The following is a 27,967-nucleotide window of genomic DNA, read 5'->3' on the forward strand; positions in this document are numbered from 1 at the left end:
TATCTTCTCTAGTCTCTTTCTGGAACTCATCTTTATTAGGCTTCTAGAAGGCCCCTTACACATTTTTCATCTTGGTATATTGTTCTGTTTTCAGTGGGCTGACTCGGCTTTCTCTTAGCTTTGTTCTTATTTTGACAGTCCTTAATTTCCAAAGTTGTTGGTTGCTAATGTTCAACCACAGCATCTGCTTATGGATACAGTATCTTCTCAATCTGTCAATGGCAATAATCACTGTTGCTTAAGTTTTTTGGGGACTGCTTTTCTACTAGGTACACACAAGTGCTAAGCTTCTCCTGTTAGCTGTTTGTACTGTATTAGGCTGTGGCTTCCACAATTCTGTCTTCTCTTCATGTCCTCTTAACCTCACCTCACCCCACTCCTACTATGTCATGATTGTTATGTTTGTGGATGGCCCATCTGTGCCTTTACAATCCTTAGGAATTTATTTCATCTATAGTATTTCAGTGTCAAGTGTGGTTCCAGAAAGGAGAGGAGATAACATATATGTGGTCTACTCTTCTCATAGAACAGAATGTCTTAATTCTTTGCATTCTGGATCTACCAAAGGAATACTGCTTAATCATTTTTTTTCAGAACACATTTTAATTGCACACATTTTTTTTTCAAAGCCTCCTCTGTGAATTGCACCCTAACTTAAGGTTAAAGGTTTTTGTCCTAGATAAGGGTCAAGAAAGCTTTCATCAAAACATTCAGTGACATAGAAAGGAGATGTTACAGAGGAACTGCCCAGCAAAAAAGAGAAGTAGAGTGTTTTTGGCAGGGAGAAGTAAGACTTGGGGTGGGGCTGGAGCTCAGGTCCCATTCTAGGGGATGAGAAAATAGTGCTAAGCGACTAGTGGATTCTGCAATAGCTGTTGTAGAGGAATACTTTGTCTCCGTGTCTATTTGCATTCTTGGAGATCATCTTTACTGAGAGCCTTTAAATGAGCAAGGAGTGACTCATCTGGGCAGATAGGTTTGCTACAGAGTTTCTGATTACCACTTGGTTTCCATGAAATACAGAACCAACACAAGTGTTTTCATGTAGAGCCTATAACAGGGCTAATTAAACTTTACTGAATGCTCAAAAGAAAACTTACTATAAGCCAAGCAAAGACTATTTTCAAGGAATAATTAAAGTTGGAAGTGGCTAAAGATAAGGCTAACTTTAGAAGATAACAGTAACCCACAGAAAGACCTATGAGGACAAACAGCTGAAGTCAAAAGACAGGAATGCCAAGAATCACTCTTTCAGAATTTTGGATGCTTTCTAAATCCAGGCAATAACAGTATTATACAAATCAGACTTATTACTGTGATGAAATGCCTGAAAAAACAAACTCATAAGAGAAAGAACCCTTATTTGGCTCATATTTTAGATATTCAAAGGCATGATTCCTGCATCAGTTCAATTCTGACAGAGCACAGTATGGCAGGAAGGAGTTCATATAGAGGCCACCTCTAAGCTCTCATCTACACAGGATGGAGTGGTAGAAGGAAGGGAAAGAAGGAAGCAGAAGGAAGAGAAAACGAGGGAGAACAGGGGAAGACAGAATTGAAAGTGGGCAGATCCTCACAGTTGGAGGACATACCCATAATAACCAAAGCTTCCTCATTTTCAATTAGACCTTTTAGAGACACTCAAAACTATTTTTCTGAACAATAGCAAATAACAATCTGGAATAAGAGCTAAGTTTAGGGACAACCAATCTCAGCACTTAAAACACTGTAGTGTGTACATGTGCTATATATATACTTGTGTATGGTGTGTGAAAGTTCAAGGGTCAACATGTGGTATCATATTCTATTGCTCTGAAGACTTTTTTTTTTTACAATTTCTCACTGAACCTGGAGCTCATTCAGCTAGACTTGATCTGCGAGGTCCTAAGATCCACCTGTCTCTGCCTAACCAGCACTGGGATTACAGATACCCTCAACTATTGTATTATGTTTTGCTCTTTTGTCTTTCCATCTTTTTTCAGGGGCCCACCACCCAGTACCCAAAACAAATACATAAAAGCTTATTAGTTATGAATGCCCAGCCTTCTAAATCCAGGCTTGTTTCTAGGTAGCTTTTCTTATCTTTAAAGTATCCTATCTATCTTTTGCCTCTGGGCTTTTCCCATTCTCTTCTTACTCTGTGGCTGGCCCCTGGTGTCCTCTCATTGCTCTTTCCTCCTCGGTTGTCCTTCTGTTTATACTCTTTACCTGCCAGCCTCACCTATCCTTGTTCCTGCCTCACTATTGACCGCTCAACTCTTTATTAGGGCCACCAGGTGTTTTAGACAGGCACAATAACACAGCTTCACAGAGTTAAATGCCCATAACAAAAGCCACACACCTTAAAATAATATTCCCCAACACTCAACCACACTCAGCTTTTCACTGTAGAGCTGGGGATTCAAACTCAGGTCCCCATGTTTGCACAAGGGCTTTACCAACTGAACCATCTCCTCTGCCCTTGCATATGTGTTCCAAGACAGTTCTTCATTCACTTTGGCCCAGAGAAGCCAACAAGGCTGGACACTTCTGCCTTATTAGATAATTTGCACATTTGATGTTTCCCCTGCATGTGCCTGTGTACCACCTGTGTGCAGTGCTCAGGAAGGCCAGAAGAAAGCACCCAATCTCTTTGGAACTGTAGTTACAGAGGGTTGTGAGCTGCCACGTGGGTGCTGGGTATTGAACCTCTGCAGAGCAACAAATGCTCTTTACCACTGAGCTATGTTTTATTTGCATCTTGTAAAAGGAAATCAAAATAGCATAAAGAACTTGAGTTCTTAAGGGCAACAAGTTGGAATGAGAGTTTGATTTTCTAGAACATTTTAATACTTCAGTAAGTCTTTTATGAACACAGTAAAAAACTTGGTAAAATTAAAAGACCAATTTATATACCTATTAATATCCATTTTGCCTTTTTATATTTGGCACAAAGGGTTAAGCTAAAACATTACTAACCTTGAAAAATCAGTCAAATTGCTTCATTTTCTAATCTTAACTTTTAATCCTAAATTATTTAAAATTGCTGCTAGTAAGATACAGTTCCTCAACTGTTATTTCTCTTCTGAGAATGCAATTTCAATGGGAAAATACTTCTATTATGTAACATAGTACTAGCATTATCAGCAGCAATGTCTGAAGAATTATAGCTGCCAATCCTAGTTGCTTCAATGACATTCCCAGAAGTCTGGGAATTTTTAGAACACAGATGTGAACTCAAAGCCTCTGGATTTCAGAATCTGGATTCAAAGCCCATCTATTTACTATGCACTGCTACTGCTGCCTATAGACTCTTGAGTCTGGAACGAACCCTCCTTGATAAAAAAGAAATTACAGGTTTTAAAGCATGCACCTAATTGAGGCTTTTTCTGCCATAATTCAAAGAATTGAATGGCTTTGGAAAAGGGAATGCTTTGTAGGGAATGTGGATGGCTTTCAAAACAACTGTGTAAGAAATAGTCTGGACTCAGGTTAGTGGGGTTTTAAATGTGCTATAGCAGGAAAAAGGCCCAAGAAGGGAGTATAATACTCCAGTGCTGACACTGGTTTTGTTATGGTTAAATAGGAAATGTTCTCCCCAGGCTCACTGCTTTGTTTTATTGTTTTGATTTGTTGAGACAAGCTCTCATTAGCAAAGGCTGACTTGGATCTATGCTTCAGAGGTTGACTTTGAAATCTTGTTCCTCCTGCCAACCCCTTAAGTATTGAGATTGTTTACAGGTTTGCTTACCATACCTGGCTTTAGGCTTTGTCTTCAGTTAGTGGAGCAATTTTGGAAGGGTCTAGAAACTTAGGCAAGTCAAGCTTAAAGAAGTAGGCCATATAGGGACAGATTCATGGAAGTAACTTGTTCAAAATACCTTCCAGTTTCTCTGCTTCTGGTATGTCATGCAGTGATGAAGGCTGTCTCCAACTGGCCCAGAAACATGAAGCCAAGTGACCATGTCTGAACCTTTTAAAACCATAAGCCTAAATGAGTTTTTTTTTTTTTTTCTTTGTTTCTTCCAGGCATTTGGTCACAGAAATGGGAAAAGTGACTAATACATTCTGCCACTGAACAGGAGGGTAATTTAAGACACCATGTATTACTTTTCATGAGATTAGCATAGTTGATTTCAGAATTCCTATCCAGCTACAAAACCTTACAATTCTTCCCTTCATGAATGTAGAAAGCATCCTTTATTTCACTCTCTGGAAAGGACTGGGTATAAAGAATTATTGCTATTAACAGGATCCCAACAACATAATTTTATTCTCCTCTGAGGTCAGCCTTGGGAATTCTATGGCAACCCCTTTCTCCTTTGCCTCCCATCCTCAAATTCTTCAGTTTACTAAACCCATTGTCGTTTATGTTTCATCACTGTCCTCTATTCCTACTACCAACACTTTTGTACCAGCACTTTCATCTGAACTACAGGAATACTTAACTGCTTTTCTTTCAGAGTACAGTCTGCTCTCCTAAACTCCACTTGGCTTATTAAGGTTTACACAAGGAGAAACTCTATTTCTTACTCTTATTCCATAATCAATTGGTCAGCAAGGCCTGTTGCCTCTGTAAGATGTACTTTAGAAAAGATGCTATTACTTACATTTTTCATGTTGCCTCTCTGCAGATGCATGTTATATATTTTTTTTGACTCTCCTCCTTGCTTTTGAAATCCCATTTCAGTCTACTCTCACTCAACACAGCATCCAGAGTGATTGCATTAAAACATTAAATATTATCACTCCTCTACTCCAAAGGCCTAGGTGCATGGGTGGTTACCAGGGGAGGGACTTCCTTTCCAGTCACTCTTCTCTGTCCCAGCTACAGGGACCCTCTTTCTGTTCCTACAATTGGCCAGAAACACCACCACTTGCAGTGACTTTGTATTTGCTATTCTGCTGGGAAGTCTCACTCCAGATAGCCGCATGGCAAGTTAATTCCTGCATTGTCTTCTTAGAGCTTGGTTATTCTGTTGCTTTTTCCAAAACTGTGAAGTCTCACTTGTTTACACTTACTCAACACATTATGTTTTACTAGTCTTATTCTGTCCTCTCTCTTCTCCATAACAGCAGGGACTTTTATTGTCTTATCAGACACCTAAGACAACACTTACTCGATGGGTGCTTAAATATTTGGTATAGAATTGTAGGGACCTCTAATAAGGAAACACAAAAACACGAAGACAAACAACTGATAAAATGTCTCCTTTGTGCATGGCTAAACAGAATGTGACCAGTTTTGGTGTCTTATGTAAGGAAACCACATGCTTTTGTTACGTGATTAATGTTTTGCTTCTGTGTTTCAAAGCACCAGGGAAAACATTCTCCTCGGTCAAGGGGGATGAATCCCATCTTACTTTCCAATGATCATCCTGTGTACCTGACGGCGTTATAGAGAACAAAGTGGAATCCGCTGTATTAGAAAACCCCCAGTTCCGAACGCCGGTGCTCAAAGGCCTCAGGACTGAACTGCAAGAGAAAACACGTGGTTACTAAGAATACTGTCAAAACGGGGAGGTAAATATATTACAATGTCAGATTTATCTTAGGAGTTGCAGAAACTCCATCTTCTCGTTGGTTTTGCCTTTTTAATCCGAAAACCGGAGCAGGGGACACAAGGAAGGGAGAGGGGAAAGAAAGGGAGTGAGGGGGAGAGGACACAAGAAGCCAAGAGAAAGACTCAAGTTTTCGTAGCAGCCATGCTACCACCAGAAGAGGCATCCGTGTGACTCGGTGAGGCCCTGGCAGTCGCGCCGTCCCGCGTCCTCGGCAGCCCGGGTCACTCAGGGCCGAGGACGCCGCCGGGGGCAGCACGGCCTTCGGTAGGGCGGTCAGGTCGGAAAGGCGAGCGCGGCCCAGCGGGCTCTGGCCGGCCTCGACTTGGGCTCCTCAGCGGCGGGAGCCGCTCCGCGCAGTCGCGTTGAGGGCCGCGGTGGTCGCCCTGCCCGGCCCGGCCCGGCCCGGCCCGTTAGCCGCCGGCCGCGAGTCCCCGCACGCAGCCGCAGCCGCGCCCGGAGGAGGCGGGGCGGCTCGCGCGGCGTCGGCTTTCCCAGCATTCCCAGCGGCGCGGGGAAAGTTTACCGGACGTAGGCGGTGGCCGCGGCGGTAGCGGCTCCGGGCGGCGGACCATGGCCCTTGCGGGCACCCGCGACCCTACGTCACGGCGGCCCCGGGCGGCGTCGCTGAGCCGGTTGACTTCGCGGGAGGAGCTACCCTGCGACTGAGCGGCGGCGGGCGCGTGTAGCGCCGCCAACATGCGGCGGAGCTTGCGGGCGGGCGCGGGCGGCGGAGAGCCGAGGCGGAGGCGGCGGCCCGGGAGGAGGCGGCGGCGGGCGGTGGGCGCGCCCTAGCGAGGCTGCTGGGGAGGCGGCAGTGGCGGCGGCGGCGGGCGTCGTCCGTGAGGATGCTGTCCCGCAAGAAAACCAAAAACGAGGTGTCCAAGCCGGCCGAGGTGCAGGGCAAATACGTGAAGAAGGAGACGTCGCCCCTGCTGCGGAGTGAGTGTCGCGGGGCGGTGACGGGTGGGGACCCAGCGGGGCCCCGGGTGGCGCTGCAAGGCAGAGTCTGGGGGAATTGCTTGGTTCTGCCTGGTATTGGGGAAAAAGTGCTTCCATCGGGCGCTTCTTTCTCTGCCTGGTACGTCGGGGGCTTTTGCCCGGTGTTTGCGACCATCGCGGGCGCCCGTGCTCCAAGTAGCACACACACCGTAGACTGGACTCCTTAGCCCTGCGGCGGGACACGGACTTGTAGCCGCTACCCAGAGCCGCCTCCTGTCTCAGAGCAAAGAAGCCACCAAAGTATTCGGATTAGGTTTTGCTCCTAAAATTCCGAAAAAGCAAACTACTCAGAATAATCCCTGCCTATATAGCAGGCAAGTTACTTTCTCCCTCCTCTTTCTAGGGTATGTTCCGTCTCCTCCCGTAGCTTTTCTTCTCCATTTAAAAATAGTCGACTGTGAGTTTTTAAACTTGAACGCCTTGATTTCTCTCTCTCTCTCTCTCTCTCTCTCTCTCTCTCTCTCTCTCTCTCTCTCTCTCTCTCTTTCTTTCAATTCGTGTGTATTCGGAATAGTTCTAAGAGAGGGTTCCTCTGGGTCTCATTTCTAGGAGCTGGGCCCCTTGTGTAATTTGCGCTTCCTTCTTGGAAGCTGGTAGTAACCGTGTGACTTAAATTAAGCATTACCTCATATTGTATTTGGGAAAGCTGTTCACGGAGGTTCCTAGTATTTGCCCAAGATCACGCAGAAAGGGGTGGAGAGCATTTATTTTTTTCATTGTAACCATGTGTGTCGAGCCTTACAAGTTATGTTAATAATTGTAGGGCTTGACGACAAAGTTGGTCGGGTGGGTATGCCAGTAACTTGAAACTTTTTTTTTCTGTTTTTAGGTGATAGCTTACTTTTTGCTGCAAATAAAATTTATTAAACATTACTTGAAACCATGCAACATGTTGAGTTCAATCTTTCAGTGAATAACTCGATACAGTTTCTGTCATCAACTTAATTATTCCAAAATTAAGATGTTCTAGTGTTAACTTCTGACACGTCTCAGTATCATTTACTTAATGAATTCAGAAAATGTGCTAAATATCCAGATTTCTTCATGTTTTAAAGGTATTCGCTTTCTAGCTTAGAAAATCTTAACCGCTGAGCCATCTCTCCAGTCTTCTAGCTAAGAAAATCTAAGCTGTTCACACATTGTTTTCTGTAATCCATTGTCTTGCTTTGAGTTATCTGTTCTTAAAGGAGCCATAATTATAATTCCAGGCTTATCATTTTTCAGTAGATTCAACATTTGTGTGCATCTTTGGGATTAGATTATTTTTCAATTTCCACACCGCACACTTTTGCTTTCTAATTTTGAACATTGTACCTAGAACTGGGTAATTCTGAGAGTAGAAAGACAAAACTGTTAATTTAAAAATCTTTTAAAAGAAATTTGCCTTTGCATGTTTTGGAGTAGCATTTTTCTTTATTGTAATGAAATTGTGTTGGAATGAACAAAGATTCTTTTTTTTTTTTTTGATGCAGACTGCATGAGGCTTTATTGTTGTTTAAAGAGCTAACCCCATGTTAGCTCAGGTCTTTCACCCACCTGTCATGGCGGATGGCTAGCAAAGACAGCTAGAAGGGGCTGCAGAGAGATCTTGTAGGGCAGTGTATGGGGAGTGTTTAGGGGTATGCACAGGCCTAGGATTGGTGTGCCTTCAGGCTTGGAGGGCTTGCCCTGTGTTGATTGGTCAATTGGTTGTTATGGCCCATAGGCCTTCCCAGGGTGGTTGCTATGCTCTGCACGTCATTGCTGTGCACTTGTCCCATAAGCACACCCAGAGCAGTAAAGCATAGCACCACCAGCTAACTTCTGATTGGTTCCTTCCCACGAGACAGGCATCTGACTTCTAGTGACTAGGACAAGGTCATGGCGAGCACGAGTTACTGTCATGGCTGCTGAAATGGGGAGCTGGTCCCTGCATTCCCCCACTTTCTTTTTTGGAAATTTCAATCATGGAATTGCTGTCTCCCTAGCGTCCCCATCAGGGAGTGAGAGATATTGGCATCCCCATGCAAGGGAGTTCCTTCTGACTTAGCATTTTAACCAGGGAAAATGGGCAGCGAATTCTTTCCCATGCTACTCCCTGCTGACTTTGGGACGAAGTTAGGGACCCATGAACAAAGATTCTTGGCAATACTAAAATCAAGTGAAAACCTAACTGCTGTGCTGCATGATGCTGTTGACTGCATTGATTTATTAGACTATTTTCAGTCTCACTGACATTGTATTGTATTTTCTATGACAATATACAGCATCAATTCAGGTGTTGCTGAGCTTATACATAGCACAGTAATACAGATTATAAATTTATTTGCTTGGGAAATTAAAGTACTAGTATTAAAATTAAATTTTTGTTTTCTGGAGCCCTTTGTTAACATATATAGCTTTAGAAGAGTGTACTTATTGAAATGGTGATCTTATTCTGTTTGATTATAGATCTTATGCCTTCATTTATTCGCCATGGTCCAACAATTCCAAGACGGACTGATATCTGTCTTCCAGACTCAAGCTCTAATGCTTTCTCAGCTTCTGGAGATGGAGTAGTTTCTAGAAACCAGAGTTTTCTGAGAACTCCAATTCAAAGGACGCCTCACGAAGTAATGAGAAGAGAAAGCAATAGACTGTCTGCACCTTCTTCTTACCTTGTCAGGAGCCTAGCAGATGTTCCTCGAGAGTATGGCTCATCACAGTCATTTTTAACAGAAGTTAATTTTGCTGTTGAAAATGGAGACTCTGGTTCCCGATACTTTTATTCAGATAACTTTTTTGATGGTCAGAGGAGGAGGCCACTTGGAGATCGTGTACAAGAAGACTACAGATATTATGAATACAACCATGATCTCTTCCAAAGAATGCCACAGAATCAGGGGAGGCACACTTCAGGTAACTTGACATAATAAATAGCACATTGGTTTATACTTACATTTTGATTTAAAAGGTGATCTTCTGTGGGTTTTCTTGGAAAGAAAAAAGAAAAAGAATTCCTAGAGAAAAAGAATTTCCATTTTGCCATTCTTGCTTCTGCCTGCTTACTAGTAGTTTTTAACCTACAATGAATGACAGAACTCTTGGGTCTGTTTACTGTGCTGTCATACTAAACTTGATGTTTATCTCAAGACCATATTGACTGTTAACACTTTGGGGCTTGAAAATGTGAAAAATTTAATGTCTCTAGTTAGATTGAAATTAGATTCAGATTGGATAGAATGAGAAAGGTAAGTGTGTTAGCAAATTTGTCTTAAACCTAAGAAAGGAAAAGAGAGGAGGAATTGACTGCTAGGTATACAAAGTGTGGGCCATTGCACCCTGAGTGATCTAGCACTGTTTTTCCAAACCTTACTTTTTGTAGTCAATTATTATTTCTCAGGTTGGTTAATTATGTGTGAAACCTGCCTTTTTTTTTGTAACAGGTGGGAAACATTATGTTAATGAAGAGAGCTGCACTTTTTTCTTCTGACCTGGAGGTACTCCTCCAAGAAGGGGCTTATGGAATGTGGTACCTCCACTTGATTCCTAAAGCTGCCATATGGGACCTGGGGTCAGAACCCAAGTCTTCTGCTCATTACTGTAGATGAACTGATGCATGCTAAGAAGAAAACTTTTCCCACTTAGTAAATTGTAGGCTTTAAATCTGGCAGGATAAAGATGAGGATGATTGGTGTTTTTTTGTTTTTTTGTTTTTTCTTTAATCAGACACAACTTATACTAAACTGACTGACTTAACAATTTGGAATACAAATGTTTTAGCAATAGGAAACTTATCTTAATTTAATATTCATTATGTGTCTAGCAGTCCCCTTGGGATACCTTATATTTAGAGAGACAAAACCAGCATACACACAATAGTCCTAAAATACCTTATGGTTATACTTTGTAGTACTAACTGTTAGAGGGAGTCAGAAGAAAGATGAGTGTTGGTTAGAGGAATGCATGCTCCAAGGAGCAGATAGAATTTGAATTAGTCTTTGAGCTTGGACTTGGCATTAACATGGTAGGAGAAAGACATTTTAGGTAGAAAATTGGGGATACCCACTGCAAACAGAGTAGGTGTGGTTTACATTTAGGAGACTATGTTCCTACCTATTTTAAGAAATGTGATGTAAGGTGAAATGGAGACTCATGGTCCAACAGAAGGCTGAGACTTGAAACAAAGAAACCATTGCCCATTTCAAGATTAAATGCTTGGAGGGAAGGGTCAGTGGTTAAGAGCACTGGCTACTCTTCCAGAGGACCAAGTTCATTTCCTAGCTCACAGTCCTCTAACTCCAGTTTGAGGGGATTTGATACCCTCTTCTGGCCTCTATAGGCACTAGGCATGCAAGCGATGGAGTATATGTTCTCTGCCATCAAGATCTAAAAGAGCATTAGATCCCCTGGAAGTGGAGTTATCGGCAGTTGTAAGCTGCCATATGGGACCTGGGATCAGAACCCAAGTCTTCTGCAAGACAGCAAGTACTATTAACCTCTGAGCCATTTCTCCAGCCCCCAGTGATTAGTATTTTAAAGCAAATTAATGAGGTACCTGCTTCAGACATTTGGAGGGACAAGGGGAAAATGGGACACATCCAGATTCATAGAACTAGGACCCCTGCTGGGCGATGGTGTCACACACCTTTAATCCCAGCATTCAGGAGGCAGAGGCAGGCGGATCTTTATGAGTTCGAGGCCAGGCTGGTCTACAGAGTAGTTCCAGGATAGCCAGGGCTACACAGAGAATCCTGTATTGAGAAAAAAAAAAAAAAAGATTTTAGGTTATAACCAACATCTGCTTTTAATGTCAGTAGACTTCCATTCTGAGTCTCTTCTGTTTAAAAACAAAAACATTTGCCTTTTTTTTTTGTTTGTTTGGATACAGGGTTTTTCTTTCTGTAGACAGAGTTTTTCTGTGTGTAGCTCTGGCTGTCCCCTGTAGATCAGGCTGGACTCAAACTCACAGAGATCCGCCAGCCTCTGCCACCTCAGTGCTGGGATTAAAGATGTGTGCCACCACGGAGAGGCTAACTTTTAAAAATTACATTTGTCTTAGTTTGGGTTACTGTTGGCATCGAGAGGGGGACCTTGGCAGATCCCATGGCAGGTGAGGGACAAACAGAGCATGCAGACAGAACTTATGTGGGAAGTTTTATTGGGGGAAGGAAAGGGAGACAGGGGAGAGTGAGTGAGAGAGAGAGGGGCAAAGACCTGCCTGCCTCTTCAGAGGAACTGTGGGAGAGAGCGGGAGTGGGCGGAGCTTGTCTCTTAAAGGGACCTTTTGCACCTGCATATAGAGACAGGGTATTGCCTGCCATGCTCGAAAGGGGTGATGCATTCTGACAAGTGACCAAGGGGTGGGGCCAACGTGTGTCTGGATGCTAACACCATGGCCAAAGCAACTTGGGGAGGAAAAGGTTTATTTGGCTTACAATTTCATATTATTGTCAAAGGAAGTGAGAACAGAAAGGGCAGAAACCTGGTGGGAGGAGCTGCTATAGAGGCATTGGATGGGTGCTGCTTACTGGCTTGCTCCCCATGGCTTGCTCAGCCTGCTTTCTTATAGAACCCAGGACCACCAGCCCTGGGATGGTACCACCCAAATTGGACTAGGTTCTCCCCCATCAATCACTAATTGAGAAAATGCCCTTCAGGCCTGCCTACAGCCTGATCTTACGGAGACATTTTCTCAACTGAGGCTCCCTCTGATTCTAGCCTGTGTTTACATGAAACTAGCCAGTACAATGTGTTCCTGCGTGTGCACATAGGTGCGTGGGCGTGTGTGGAGGTTAAAGGACAACTTGCAGGAATTGGTTCTCTCCTTCCACCTTGTGGGTCCTGGGAATCAAACTCAGGGACTAGTGCTGAGTACTTTTACCCTCAGACCAGTTGATCTCTGAAGCTTGCTGGCTGACCAGTCCAGCTGAATTGATTAGTTGGTCCTAAACTTTTAAAGTTTTAAAGATCACTAAGAAATAAAAATTTTAAAAATTAAACTGAAAGTATCAGACTTTATTTAAAAAGTACTGAATGTATTTATTCCAGTAAATGTACAAGCATTTAGTTAACTAGAATCATCTTGTGGAAGCTGATACTGTTTTGTTTTTGCCGAGCAAGAGAAGTAGCAGTTGTCTTAGTTCAATACGTAAAGCCCTTTACCAACATCCTAATTAATACACATGTAGCATTTGTTATCTGTTACTGTGGTCCTTGTGGAACTCATGGTTCCAGAACCCACTTTACTGTCTTTAGTAAAGACAAATACTGCTGGATTTGGAAACGAGAATTTTTAAGTGTTATTTACACATATAGGGCTCAGGCAGCTTCCTAGTTGTTAAGGTCTTTTGAGGCATTCCCAGTGAAGTTTGGTAAAGATGAAATACTAGTTGAACCTGAAGGGACCAGTTCCCCATTTCGGCAGCCATGACAGTAACACGTGCTCGCCATGACCTTGCCTTGGTCACTAGGAGGTCAGATGCCTGCCTCATGGCAAGGAACCAATCAGAAGTTAGCAGGTGGTGCTATGCTTTACTGCTCTGGGTGTGCTTTTCGGACAAGTGCACAGCAATGACGTGCAGAGCGTAGCAACCACCCTGGGAGGGCCTATGGGCCATAACAGCCAGTTGACCAATCAACACAGGGCAAGCCCTCCAAGCCTGGAGGCACACCAATCCTGAGCCTGTGCATACCCCTAGACACTCCCCTTACGCTGCCCTATAAGATCTCTATGCAGACGCCTCGAGCCGTCTTTCCTGGCTAGCCTCCATGGTGGGTGGATGAAAGACCTGAGCTAACATGGGGTTAGCTCATTAAACAACTATAATAAAGCCTCGAGCAGTTTGCATCAAGCTTTCGACTCCACCTGGTGATTGGGGTGACCTTGGTACTGGGCCAGATCCTGGAGGCCTGAGCTTCCGGGGGTCTTTCAAACCTTCTTGGAATATTCTGTCCTTAGCTTGTGAATGCTTACTTTATATTTAATGGAGCATTTTTGTACAGTTACAGCCATACAAACAGAAACTATTCATTTATGAATAAATGCCAGTTACTATTTTCTGGGACTAATTTAAATTTTGGAAAACTGAGTTTTTAAAGTTGTAGCTCAGAAACTGAAGTTCTTTTATTTTCTTATTGATTAATTTAAAATTGATGGCTTGCTTGCTTGGTTTTGTTTGAAGAGTTATAATTGATCTTTTGTTGCTAAAATGATATGGTTAGTAATGTTCATTATTTGATCTTATACAGTGGGCTTTGGTAAAATAACTTTCTCAAACCTTTTTCTCCTTTCATGTGAAATGGTAGTAAGTCTCTTTGCTTGAGTTCCTCATGGTTGTGGTATTGTGTGCATTTTACTCCATGTGTTAGGACTGGTTTCTCTCTTTGTGATGTTAGGTTTGACCATGCTCTCTCCATGTCAGCCTGGTTTCCCATCAGGAACTTCTCCAGCAAGCTTACCTGTTGGTTTTGGGGAGTGGGTGATGATCCTTTTTGTTGAGTATTGAAAACTGTGATACTTAATTCTATCATTTTTTCTGACTTATTAGAGTTCTAAAATAGTTTTAATAAACTTGATGGTTATTCATTTAGGAAAGATGGGGTAAACACTAGATCTTTCCTTTTATTTACTATTTTTCAGAGTAAAGAAGTGGTGCCCCAGCCACTTCTCCAAAGGTAAGTAATGAAATTTTTTTGTGGAGTATCTTCATGACCTCATAGATAACTTTTTTAATTCCAAGATTTATTTGGGTTTAACTAGGTTTTCATTAATATCCATTTTCTGTTCCAAGATCCACTCATGTCTTTGTAACCTTCTGTGGTCTCTGCCACTTTCTTAGTTCTTTTGTTTTCTATGATCCTGATAGTGTTGATGGTTTCATGTTAGACATTTTTGTAGAACCCCCTCAATATGACTTTGATATTTTCCTCCAGATTAGATTGAGCCTATTTTACTGGCTTTGAGAGGTGGAAGAGGGAGGGGAGAATGGGAGAGGGTTGAAGGAGAGAGAAAGAAAGAAAAATCTAGTGTGAAAAGATAGCCATGTGATATTACTGTGGTAGGTTTCTCCATTGGATTTCATTCTTTTTCCCCTTGTATACCGGTTTTTGTTTTGTTTGAATGGGAGTCAGTAACACTGATGTACTTTGAAGAGAGCAAGTATATTGAGCTTTCCCTGTGGGGGTGTGGATATCTAAATATATGCAGGCCTTCTGTAAGTATCTACACATGTGGAAGTTTTCTCTCCTCTTTTGTCATTCTGTAGTTTCTATCACACATATGTATTATGTATGTTTATTTTATATTTAGAGTTACTATGTGATTTTGAGTCATTTATTGTCCCAGTTCCAACTCTGAACATTAGAAACTTTTTAGATGACTTCCATATTTTATTTAATAGTTTTTCTGAGACTACAGAATGTTAAGCACATCTTGTGATTCCTGACCCATACCTAGGACAAGTTCTATAGCACAAATTCTAATTGGTATTAATAATCTTTCAGCTAGCAGGGGCTGAAAGCTGAAAGATCAGAGAAGCAGCCAGCCACTAGAGAGTTCTCACCTCTACCAATGCTCAAACTAGAGGGGCGATCCTGTCTTCAGACTGACTGCCTCAGACTGCATCCTCAGACTGCCTGAAGACTACTGCCTTAGACTGCCATGAGCTCCTGTCTCCTCCCACCTCATATTCCTCTTTCTGCCCAGCCATATCCCTTCCTGTCTTCACCTCCTTAGTGCTGGGATTAAAGGCATGCCATTCTAAGTACTGGGATCACCTTTGTGTGAGCTCTGTTTCTCTTTTAAACTGGATCCATTTCTTGTAGCCCAGAGTGGACTTGAACTAACAGAGATCCATCTGCCTCTGTTTCCCAAGTGCTAGGATTAAAGATGTGTGCCACCACTGCCTGGCCTCTATGGCTAATTAGTGTGGCTAGCTTTTTACTCTGATCTTCAGGCAAGCTTTATTTATTAGATCATAAACAAAATATCACCACAAAGTTCATGTTGAAGAAACAACAAGTTCTAGGTCTGGGTCAGGAGGCTTTAATTTTAACTGGAGGCCTCAGTCCCACATTACAAGCACAATTTATGACATTAAAGCAGCTGGTTTTCTCAAGTGATCCAAGAGGAAGCTCATGAGCTTAATAGGGACAGAAGCTTCATGGTCTTTTGTATCTTAGTATCAGAAGTAATGTACCATCCTTTCTGCCATAAATTATTGCACACAGAGACAGGTGAATACCAGGAAGTCTGGGATGGTGGGGCCCAGGACTATTTAAAGTATGACAATATAAAGGAAGCATATTACCTGCACTTTTTTAACTTGTTTTGGGTAGGGTGAGACAGGGCCTCTCTCTAGCCTAAGCAGGCCTAGAACTCACTGTGTAGCCTAGGCTTACCTCAAACTTGTGGCATTCTTTCTTCCAGAGTTTCCTAAGTGCTGAGATTACTGGCAAAAGAGTCATCATGCCTAGCTGTCTCTCTTACTCTTAGTCTCTCAGGGTAGAAAGTAGAGAACATCTTCACGAGTGGAGCTGTGTAGTTCAGTACTCTGCTCTGACCTCAGTATCTAGTGGCATAGTCGCCTACTGTGTCAGTATTGGCTCATCGCTAGCCTTTCTATAAACTGTGCTGCAGGGATGTGTTAGTGAATAGTTTTTAAAACACCTGCCAATAAACCTATATTTATTTATGAATTTACATTTCATCCTTTAGAATTTCAGTTTGAATAGAAGCATTTCTATTCAAGCATATCTTAATTTTAATGTTTCTTCTAAACTATTTTTGTCATTGCTGTTTTCATAGACACTGAAGTGATTGAAGAAGGAAACATTGCTCTTCTAAGCAGGGAGTCTGGCATTTCAGTGTATTAAAACTGTCAGTATAATTTCAAAAGAGTTGAAAGATGAGTTTATTGTCATTCCTTAAAGTTAAACATTTTGCTTAGCCGAATATATAAAATATATGGTTAAATGGAAATGACTTTTTGATTTTTAGAGCTGTCATTCATAAGTGGTGCTATTTCATTAACCTCTATTTCTAGTTGTGGGCAGCATATGGCTGTTTGACTCATTTGCATACTGACTGTAAGACCTGCCTTGATAATCTTACTTAATAATTCTAGGGCATAGCTAGATTCTTCTAAACATTATGAACTGGGAATGGTTTTACAAGTTTATTTTTGCTTTTTCATTTTTTAGATGAAATTTCAAATCTTAAATCTTGAGAGTTTTCCTTTCTTCACTTTTCCTTACAAATATTTCCTGTGCCCTGGTAATGGAAGATTCAGATAAGCCAAAACTCGTATTTGTTTCAAAATTCAGTTCTTTCTCTTTCTAATTTAATAGTAATGGCTAATATTTTGGAAATCTTACATTGACATCGTAAATTTCAAGAGATAATTGAACACTTGCTCCATTTTCTTTTCAGGTATTGGGAGAGTTGCTGCTACATCTCTTGGGAATTTAACTAACCATGGTTCTGAAGATTTACCCCTTCCCCCTGGCTGGTCTGTGGACTGGACAATGAGAGGGAGAAAATACTACATAGATCATAACACAAATACAACTCATTGGAGTCATCCTCTTGAACGAGAAGGACTTCCTCCTGGATGGGAACGAGTAGAGTCCTCAGAATTTGGAACCTATTATGTGGATCACACAAATAAAAGGGCTCAGTACAGGCACCCCTGTGCTCCCAGGTAAAGTAGCAGTTTCATTTTTGGCTTTCCGTTCATGTGTTAGATTTTAGTCTCACATTTTTTTGAAGAGACAGCATCTTGAAGCTTGAGATTTTAAATAGTTATTTCTCAAAATTTATTTTATCCTAGATATATTTTAGTAATGAATGATTTTAATAATTAGTAAGTTTTTAAAATTTTCTCTGAAACAAATGTATCTTTGTGATCAGATTCTAATTAGAAGAGATGCCAGAATGTTTTTGTTGTAAATACCAGAAATTAAAGTTAATAAATCACCCATCTCTTCATCATAAATTCCCATCAGCCAGACCCAACTTCTAGTAAGTCAGAATATACTTCGAAATTTTGACATTATCTTGCTGTTTTTATTCAACTTCAGACATGATTTTATGTTGTTTGCTTACTGAAGTAAAAGTTGGAATGGAACAAAACAGTGTAGTTTTTTAATAAATATAACCAGTAATTCTTTGGGCTGTTTTGAATGATACTTAAGCCTTGTGTTATCTAATATTGTAGCCAGTTTTCATATGTGGCTGTTGAGCAATTGAAACTTGTTTAATCTAATTGGGATTGCTGTAAGTGTAAAATAGACACTGTACCTCAAAGTACATATAAAATTATATTAACTTAATAGTGAAGAAGCAAATAATTCACATTAATTATGTTTAAGCTGTAAGAGCTTAGTACAAGTGGGTAAAATGTCATAAGCACATTGATAGGTAATTGCCTAGGGTCATCTGGCCTAATACAATGTGTTGGTTATGGTGGATATCTATAATTTTTTTAGAACCGTTAAAATCATGAGAATACATTTTAGAATTACTATCTACAAGGATAACATTATCTGTGTATTGCTTTAAACACTTTACATTTTTGTATTTAGTGATTCAGCCTTGAAAGTCTGTTTTTCCCAGTGATTACATTTAGCACTTAGCTTTATTGAGTGACTTCATGAAGTTGTTGAAGAACTAAGCCCATGGTTATGGTTTGCTGTCACAGAGTAGCATCAGATTTGAAAGGTTATTCTCTTTGTCACACCCTATATTATTGTAGAGTATTGGTGGTTTGTAAAGCAATTTTCTAAATGATTGTTTCGCTCAGCAGCTCTGTAGACATTAGGCAGGAGAGAATCACACTCTCCAGTTCACATAGTATTAATAGCTGTTCCACTGTATGACAGTCTTTACATAGAACTTGTAAAAGCCATTTGTGGAACGAATTTATGTGTCAACTTTTACAAAAAAGGAGGTAAAGTAAAGGCAGTTCTATCCACATTTCATACAAGTTGTAGGTGATTAGACTGAATTTAAAACACAGGCTGGGCATGCGTGCTCACACCTTCAGTCTTAGTACCTGGTCTACATAGAGAGTTCTAGGTAGAACTATATAGTGAGTCCTTGTCTCAACTACAACAAAACAAAAACCAAAACACAGGCATATTTGATTTTAAAGCATATGGTATCAATTGCTGTTTCCCTTTGAACCCACTTATTAAAAATGTTGAAGTACATTTAGTGCAGTTTTCATGATATCTTTAAATTGATGGGGTTGGAACGATGGCCCAGTCATCATGATTACTTGGCTGCTTTTTCAGAAGTCCTGAGTTTGGTTCCCAGCACCTCTGTCAGGGTTCTTAACAGTGACCTGTAACTTCAGCTCCAGGGTATCTGATATTCTCTTCTGAGCTCTGTGGGTACTCTTATGCTTGTGTGCGTGGCACGCGCACACACACACACACACACACACACACACACACACACACACACAAATGATCTTAAACTGATCTGTTAACCATAGTATAATCCAGACCTTGTTTTAATGCCAATTAAGAAAGCAGTGACCTTCTTTTATATTCACCTGTCTTTTGTGTTTAGAGGCAGGCAGACTCATTTTGGTTTTGTCTTTATGCCTGAAATAGCTCAGTCTGGTCTCCCAGAATTCACTCTGTACCTGCAGGTGCTGAGTGCTTTGCATGGTACCCTTCCAGGAACATCTCACTTCTATATAACTGTTCTTCCCTGCTCAGCTTACACAGGCTGTAGAGCTAATTGAAACCTGCTCCTTTTTAATTTACAATAGGCACTAGTCCACTCCCAGTTGTTTTCCTAACCTGGCATAGTGCCCAGTCCTGCTGCACTGCCTACCCCAGCCTTTTCAGTCAACAGGAGGAAGAGAAACATCTTTTTCTGTTCTGAGAAATGCTATAGACCTTTCTAATATATGTTGAAAAATTACTAGCTATTTGCAGAAATCTGTGCTTATAATTTAGGCCTAGTATAAAGGTTAAAACTAAGACCCAGGTTTTTATAGCCTTTGAAGCTTTCCTTAAAAAGAATGAATACCAGCCAGGAGATACATCTTAAAATACAGAAGGACTAACTTGGTTTTTGTTGTTGTTGCTTAGTTTTGTGGGTTTTTTTTTTTTTATTAGTTCAAATTAGGAACAAGCTTGCTTCACATGTCAATCCCTTCTCCCTCTCCCTCCCCTCCCCCCAACACCCCCACCTGTCTCTCACCCCCCCTCTACTCCCTAGGGAGGGTAGGGCTCCCCAAAGTCCACCACATCATCCTGGGCTGTGGGCCTAGGCTCTCCCCCATGTGTCCAGGCTGAAAGAGCATTCTTTCATGTGGGATGGGCTCTCAGAGTCCCTTCTCACACCAAGGAAAAATACTAATACACTACCAGGTGCCCGATAGTGCCGAGGCCTCCTCATTGACATCCATATTCAGGGGGGGGTCTTGATCCATTCCGTGCTGGCCTCCCAGACAGCAGTCTGGGGTCCATGTGCTCCCCCTTGTTCAGGCCAGCTGTTTCTGTGGGTTTCAGCAGCCTGGTCCCGACCCCTTTGATCTTCACTCCTCCCTCTCTGCAACTGGGTTCCAGAGTACAGTTCAGTGTATAGCTGTGGATGTCTGCCTCTGCTTCCATCAGCCACTGGATGAGGACTCTAGGATGGCATATAAAGTAGTCATCATCTCATTATAGGGGAAGGGTCTTTAGGGTATCCTCTCCACCATTGCCTAGATTGTCAGTTCGAGTCATCTTTGTAGGTCTCTGGAAATCTCCCTAGTGCCAGATCTCTCCTTGGACCTATAATGGCTTCCTCTAATATGGTATCTTTCATCCTGCTCTCCTCCTTTCTTCCCCCAACTCAACATTTCTGCTCCTCCATTTCCTCCTCTCCCCTCCTTTTCTCCTCCTCTCATTTTGGCAGCTCCCTCTCCCCTACCCTCATTCTCCCAATTAGCTCAGGAGATCCTGCCCCTTCCCATTCTCTGGGGTCCATGCATTTTTCCCTTAAGAGTCCTTCTTGTTTCCTAGTTCCTTTGGTGAAGAGGATTGTAGGCTGGTAATCCTTTGCTCTATGTCTAAAATCCATATATGAGTGAGTACATACCATATTTGTCTTTTTGTGACTGGGTTACCTCACTCAGGATAGTTTCTTTTAGTTCCATCCATTTGCCTTCGAATTTCAAGATTTCTTTGCCTTTTTCTGCTGAGTAGTACTCCATTGTATAAATGTACCACATTTTCTCTATCTATTCTTCAGTTGAGGGGCATCCAAGTTGCTTCCGGTTTCTGGCTATTACAAACAATGCTGCTATGAACATGGTTGAACATAATGTCCTTGTATGAATGTGCATTATTTGGTTATATGCCCAAGAGAGGAATTGCTGGATCTTGAGGTAGACTGATTCCCATTTTTCTGAGCAACTGCCCTACTGATTTCCAAAGTGGTCTTACAAATTTGCACTCCCACCTTTTTCTCCACATCCTCTCAAAAACAGTGGTTAGATGCCACGGAGTAGGTGGCAATGCCTAACTGTAGGTGTGTTGTTAGGCCCAAGGGCCTCTTCCATCCTTGACAAGGGAAGTGCTAACCTCTCCTTTCATACAACATGGCTTTTTTTTTTTGTTTTTTTTTTTTAAATAGATTTTTGAGTTTTATTAAAATTTCACATGAAAATACAATCACATCAAAGAACAAATTGTCATGGCTTTGACATATAAGCCAAACAAATTTTGTAGGGCAGATTTCAAAAAGGTGTGAAATTGTAACAATTTAAAAACATAGTTAACTTGCTTCTAGGAATGCTGAATATATAATCATAGCTTATTTTCAATACAAAAAACCTTTAGTCTGTTTGCTTTAATTTCTTAAGACTACTAAGACAAAGCACTAGCTTGTACTTTTATTTACAGCATACATTATACGCCTATGAAATCTGTCCCAAATCCAGAAAACTAGAACTGTCCAAACCGAAAGTTCTGATTTAACAGATTATTTTGAAGCTAAAATGAAGCCTAGAATGATAAAAGCATTGTTACCCATAATAAGGGAACTCTGCAAGCCCAGTAAAAGCCTTGAGTATACACACAATGATGAGTTCTTCAGCTGAATACAAATGGCAACAAACTGCTACTTAAATATGAAACAGTTAAGACAATTTTATTTTGAAGAATGTAGATCTCAAGCCAACCATATTTTGGCCAATGTTATTTTCAAGCCCTCACTTGTCTATTTCCACTATTGCGTCTAAATATCCTGGTTGTTATTATTGTAACTACAGTTGCGGAAATAGTTACCACCTTGTTGAGGCAGCTGCTGATCTCTGGGTTAGGAACCCCACTTCTGTTGGTTATTGGCCTCATGACACCTGGAGTTATCTACTTTTTCTTGCCTCCTACATTGCCCCCTCAATTGCTCTGAGCTCCACAAAGACTTTGGTCTCTCTGCTGTTCTACAGGACCCCCTCTGCCACTCCTGAGCATCTTGGTGGTCCCAGATGTGCCTCCCCATCATAAAAAGCTAGCTCTACCTCGTAGACATGGTGCTCCCCACCCCCCTGATGGTGGTGTAACACCTTACTCACCCTCTCCTCCCTCTTCCTCTCACTTTATAGCCATCACCATAGCCATAGTAGGGGTCCTCATAATCTCCATGATAACCAAAGTACTCACCTTAGTAGCGTTCTTAGCTGTAGTAATCTGGAGTGTAGCCATATTCACCTCTCCTACCATGACCTCAACATCTCATTTAGAATAATCTTCTTATATAGTCCTTCTGGAGGCCTGTCTAACAGCTTGGCACTCTTTTCCTGTCTGGTGGCTTAGCTTAGGCAATTTCATTCCTTTCCCTTCTGTTTCTCTTCCATTCATTTCATCCTAGCCTCAACAGCAGCTCTTCTGTTTTCAAAATGGAGAAATGCATAATTTTTTGACTTCTTCACTCTCTCTAGCTTTCCAAACTACAATGACTTTTCCAATATTTCTTCTGTCATTGTAGTACCTGTTGCTGTGAAGAAACACCATGACCTTATAAAAGAAAGCATCTTAACTGGAGCTGGCTTACAGTCCAGAGGTTTAGTCCATTATCATCATGGCAGGAAACATGATGGTGTACAGGCAGACATGGTACTGGAGAGGTAGCTGAATGTTCTACATCTGGATCCACAGGCAGCAGGAAGTGAGACACTGGGCCTGGCTTGAGCTTCTGAAATCTCAAAGCCCACCACTAGTGACACACTTCCTCCAACAAAGCCACACCTCCTATAGTATCTCTCCCTGGTACCCAACCACTCAAATCTATAAGAATATGGGGGCCATACCTATCCAGAACCGCCACAAACTGAAACTGCATTTTCCCACACTTGTACTTTTCCACTCGTCAGCCAGCGTCTGGCTTATACTGCTGACTTGTGATCTTCATTTTTTGTCGTTACATTGATGATAGAGAATAACCTCCACCAAACCCTCTGTTAAACCTATGACTTTACTGAACTCTGCCAGAATGTTTTCTTTAGTTTTATTCTTTGGAACAGAGCCAACAAAAGGTCTGTTGTTTGCCACAGAAATGCACACTATCAGGTGTTTGTCAGGACGAATTTCATAGCTCTCACATAATTTAACTGCTTCCTGGGCAGCTTCCTTTCCACAGAAGGTGATAAATGCATATCCTTTGTTTTGACCAGAGTGGATCCATCATGAGACATAGATCCCAGATAGGACCAACTGTAGGGGAAGCTGTAGCCACGCCTACTTAGGGGCTGGCTACAGGGTGACATAGAGTGACTGCATTTTCTCTTTCGGTTTCACTTTGGTACTTGCTGGACAGACTGCTGCCACGCCAGCTGGCTAGGTCGTTCTGTAAGTAAGGCTTTTCCCTATTAAATACCCTTATATTTCTACCTGACTTCGTATTGGTAATTGCCCACTATAACCAACCTTCTCACAAAGGGGATCATCTCATTCTTCCACAAGTCACTTGGGATTTTTCCTATGAAGACCTCTGTTTCAATTCCAGGTTGTACACCTGAGTACACACTGTCTGGTGGAGAACTACCATATTTCCTCTGTCCTGTGGTTACATCCAGAGTATAACCATCCTCTCAAGCAAGCCCTTGGTCTTTGCTTCATTGGACACCTTTGTGGACTCTTAGACCTTGTCCTGTTTCTCTCTTTGCTTATAGGTCTTCATAACTCCATGTAAAAATTCACTTTTGTTGTATAAAATGGTGGGAGAAGACTTGCCTTGGGCTTATGCACATGAGACAGTGCATCCTTGAGTTGCTGTAGTATAGATATCACTTTCTTCATTAAATTCCAAGAGCATCAATTGCTCTTTTATCAAGATCAACATATGCTGTCAACCCTGTCTGAAACATTTTATCAAGTCTTTCTACCACCTTCTGTGGAGGCCTGCCTTTATCAGTATCTTGTAGTGCTCTGTGTGATACACTGGAAGTATCCATGGGTTCTTTCTCTTTAAACTGTACTGTCTGGTTAGCCATTGAGTATCCTAGTCATTTCTTCCTTCATATCTTAGCTCAGAGCATGTGGGATGGGGATGGGGCAGGAGGTATCCTCATATCCTGGCACCTTGGTCTCTTAGTTTCACTCCTACAAAAGCTTCCTCTTGGCTCAGGTAACCCTGGAATTAGCACCCAGTCCCTCTACCCACCCCACCTCCTCAGGAGCAACCTAGTTATCAACACATCCCACTAGTGTGTGGGTCAGGCCTGACTGCTAACCAAAGGAGAAGTGCTAGAGTTGGGAATGCAGAGAGCACCTGGGGGATGGGGGCGTACAGGGGGTGGGCAAGGGAGGCTTTGTGCCAAAGGACTGGACACCAGAGGAGCTGAGGAATATACAAGGGAAAGGAGGTGCTGGGATGGGACTCGGGCCCAGGGCTCAAGGCAGGCTACAGTGGGAGCTGCCCCTGACCCATCTCTACCAATTCCCCACCCCCAACTTGGGTGTTTATGTGCCACTAGCAGCATATCAGCTTCCAAAACAAGATGGAGTATATATCCTTACAGTATAATTAAAAAAAAATACCCTTACCATAGAAAGTTCTCTTAGGGGTGGAAGATAGTCAGTTTGGCCAAAAAGCACATGGTAGAGCCGTAAAAGCTGTCTGGTTATCATACTTCTGTCCTAGGTGAAGGGCTTGTGTTTTATTAAATGTCAATTCTTTCTTTTTAGTGTGCCCCGGTATGATCAGCCTCCTCCCATCACATACCAGCCACAGCAAACTGAAAGGAATCAGTCCCTCCTGGTCCCTGCAAATCCTTATCATACTGCAGAAATCCCTGACTGGCTTCAGGTTTATGCCCGAGCCCCTGTGAAGTAAGTGAACACACAGAACCAGCATCTTTGGGGTCTCTAACCAGCTCAACTTAAGGAGAACCAAGCCTAATTGAGTGCAGAGGCAGGTGGATCTCTATGACAGCATTTCTGGGAAACACTTGAGCTGTGACTGCTTCTTGGTGCAACTCTAGTTCCTGTTCACAAGGAGTTAGATTGCCCAGAAAAGAGAATATCCAGGTTTCTGCAAAGAAAGTAGTCCTGTGTTAGTGAGCTTCCAGTCCTCAAGGAACAGAATAGAAGTCCAGTGAAATGCTTTCCTATGGCTTTGCTGGTGTCCCTGACACACACACCCAAAACAGCTGGAACCGTGTGCTGCACTGGGCAGCTTGCAATAACTGCTCAGTATCTTTTATTTTTTTTGAAGCTATATATATTTGTATATTAGATGGGTGAGCCTTTTGGATATACCCATTAGGTAGAACATAAATGATTATTAAATCCACTAGAATTTGTAATTAAAACTTCCTTTTATGTCTGCCCTGCAGTGATTTGAGGTATGACGTCAACATAACATAGGTATATGACTTGCTGTGTTCACATTCCTCTAATAATGGACATTTACCCTGAAAACTGTAATTCTAAAGCTTCTTGGTCCAAAGAACCCTGCCTTTCTGAAAACTGTTATGTCACTAAGCATTTTTTTGCCAGAGATAATTATAATTAGGTGTTTTTTTTAAAGCTCTCAGACTTTTCATCTGCAAATAAGAAAACTGAATTAGATTGGTGCCTTTTGTTCTCGTCCCTTTCAAAGTTTAAGTTACTACCTTAGTAGTTGGTTTAGTAGTTCCAACTCATCCTGAGCCACTTAAGCCCTAAAGGAAGACTAGAGGCCTTCCAAGATACACATAAGAACGTGTCACACATTGTGGAGTTTTTCTCCCATTTAGTCTCTCATTTTGAGAGTTCTTCTTGAATTTTGTTAGATTTTTAATTCTGTGTATGTAATTGTGCACACATATGTACAGTGCTTGAGTCCAAAAGAAAGAATTGGATTTCCTGCAGCTGGAGGTATAGGGGGTTGTGAGCCACCTGCTGTGCTGGGAACTGAACTCAGGTCCCTTGCAAGAGCTGTGCATGCTCTTACCTCTGAGCCAGCTCTCCAAAGCTATTTTCCTGGGTTTTAATTGTAGTTACTCCTCAAGAATACTTGGCCTACAAATAGTGATTCATCCTCTTTTTCTGGTTCATTGTTTACAGTAGTAAACAGTGTCCCTCATGTATATCTGTCAGCATTGAGGACACCAGTGACTTTGCCCAGTTTTCTGCATTATTACTGGAAAGCACAGTGTAGTCTGAAGTATTGAAAGTCCCCAACACTAACTTTGTATGAACTTATAAGGGCATGGGATGTGCTTTTTGAAAATTACAGAACCAGGGGCTGGAGAAATGGCTTAGTGGTTAAGAGCACTGGCTGCTCTTCCAGAGGTCCTGAGTTCAATTCCCAGCCACTACACCGTGGCTCACAACCATCTATAATGAGATCTGGTGCCCTCTTCTGGCGTGCAGGAATATATGAAGGCAGAATATTGTATACATAATAAATAAATCTTTTTAAAAAAAAAAAAAGAAAATTACAGAACCACTATAGTCTGGAGTTGGTATTAATGATTGCCCAGGATTAATATTAAAACTGAGTCTTAAACTAAATGGGCACTCTTTAATCTGAAGTAATATCTAACAGTTCCCCCCCCCTTCCTTAAAAAATAGTGTGTTTGGGGCTGGAGGGATAGCTTGATTGTTAAGATCATTGGCTGCTCTTGCAGAGGACCCAGGTTCAGTTCCCAGCATCCATATGGCAGCTCACTACTGTCTGAAATTCCAGTTCCAGGGGATCCAGTGCCCTTTGCTGGCTTTCATGGGCACCAAGCATGCATGTGGTTCACAGACACATTATGTGGGCAAAAATACCCATACACATAAAAATAATCTTTAAAAAATTCTCTCAAGTTTTAAAAAATATACTTAGGGTTAGAGAGAGAACAGTTAAGAGTGATTGCTGCTTTTGTAGAGTACCCTGGTTCAGTTCTCGGGAACCATATGGTGACTTAAAACTGTAACTCCAGTTCCAGGGGATCTGACATAATCTCTGGCTTTCTTGAGTATCAGGCATGTACACAGGACACTTACATGCATGCAGGCAAATCTTTCATACACATAAAAAGATGTAAATGAATTTTAAAAAGAGAGGGAAGAGGAAAGGTAGTATATTTAGAACCATGTGTATTAGCATGCTCCTATATTCCTGACTACTGAGGAGAGTGAGGCAAGAGGATATCCTGAGCCCAAGAGTTCAAGGTCAGCTTAGATCCCCAGCTCAAAAAAACAAAAAAAGGCTATCTAAATAGCAAGTTTTACTAACTTAAATATTTTAAAATAAAACTTGTGGGCTGTTTACTTATAATACAATGTCTATAAAAATATCAGTTTATTGTTGTGGATGCACATTTATGTATTATGAACATATGTTTTATGATAGATATGACCACATTTTGAAGTGGGAGCTCTTCCAGCTGGCTGACCTGGACACCTACCAGGGAATGCTGAAGTTGCTCTTCATGAAGGAACTGGAGCAGATTGTTAAGATGTACGAGGCCTACAGACAGGCTCTTCTCACTGAGTTGGAAAATCGCAAGCAGAGACAGCAGTGGTATGCCCAGCAGCATGGGAAGAAGTTTTTAAGTTAACTTTATCACAATCCAAGTTTTATAAGAGCTTTAAAATAGTTTCAGATAAATGACTGCAAACAAGTACTTTGGTTAATAAAGGCAACTTACTATTTGGAATTATAAAATTCTAGTTTTACATATATTTTGTTACCAAATTTTTCTCTTATTGAACCAAAAATGTTATCTTTTAAAGCGCCAATATGGCATATGCTTCCAAATGCTGTATATTAAGAAACTGCTTTGAATATTGTTGATGAAAAGGGGTACAGGAAGAGAGCATCATCATACCCAGGCATTGCACAGTCAGTCATTCTCCTTCTTATGGAATACACCCTTCTTATGGAATACACCCTTCTTGTTTAGAAAAAGGAACAGGGCGAGAACACAGCTTTGAAAAGTTGCTTATTGTGGTGTACTTTCTGTGTAGCATGGATAATAAAAACCCAG

General features: G+C 41.6%; 1 protein-coding gene and 1 non-coding gene across 3 annotated transcripts; one reads left to right on the top strand and one right to left on the bottom strand.

Annotated features, from left to right (window-relative positions):
- The first annotated feature begins 5,311 nt into the window (after nucleotides 1-5,311).
- Sav1 (salvador family WW domain containing protein 1) lies at nucleotides 5,312-27,645 on the top strand. Of its 2 annotated transcripts, none has more exons than XM_035445630.1 (5): nucleotides 5,312-5,502; nucleotides 8,973-9,419; nucleotides 16,933-17,203; nucleotides 24,690-24,833; nucleotides 27,331-27,645. In XM_035445630.1, the coding sequence occupies exons 2-5, from the start codon at nucleotides 8,978-8,980 to the stop codon at nucleotides 27,536-27,538; spliced, it is 1,065 nt and encodes a 354-aa protein (XP_035301521.1). In that variant the 5' UTR covers nucleotides 5,312-5,502; nucleotides 8,973-8,977; the 3' UTR covers nucleotides 27,539-27,645. The 2 variants fall into 2 exon arrangements, with proteins under 2 accessions (XP_035301521.1, XP_027273978.1); XM_027418177.2 differs by lacking the exon at nucleotides 5,312-5,502 and adding an exon at nucleotides 6,067-6,482.
- On the bottom strand, nucleotides 20,984-21,105 carry LOC113831107. The gene has a single exon (XR_003486038.1). It is a non-coding gene; the product is annotated as a U6atac minor spliceosomal RNA (small nuclear RNA).
- Nucleotides 27,646-27,967: the final 322 nt, after the last annotated feature.

Source organism: Cricetulus griseus, chromosome 5 (genome assembly GCF_003668045.3).
Source record: "Cricetulus griseus strain 17A/GY chromosome 5, alternate assembly CriGri-PICRH-1.0, whole genome shotgun sequence".
NCBI lineage: Eukaryota > Metazoa > Chordata > Mammalia > Rodentia > Cricetidae > Cricetulus > Cricetulus griseus.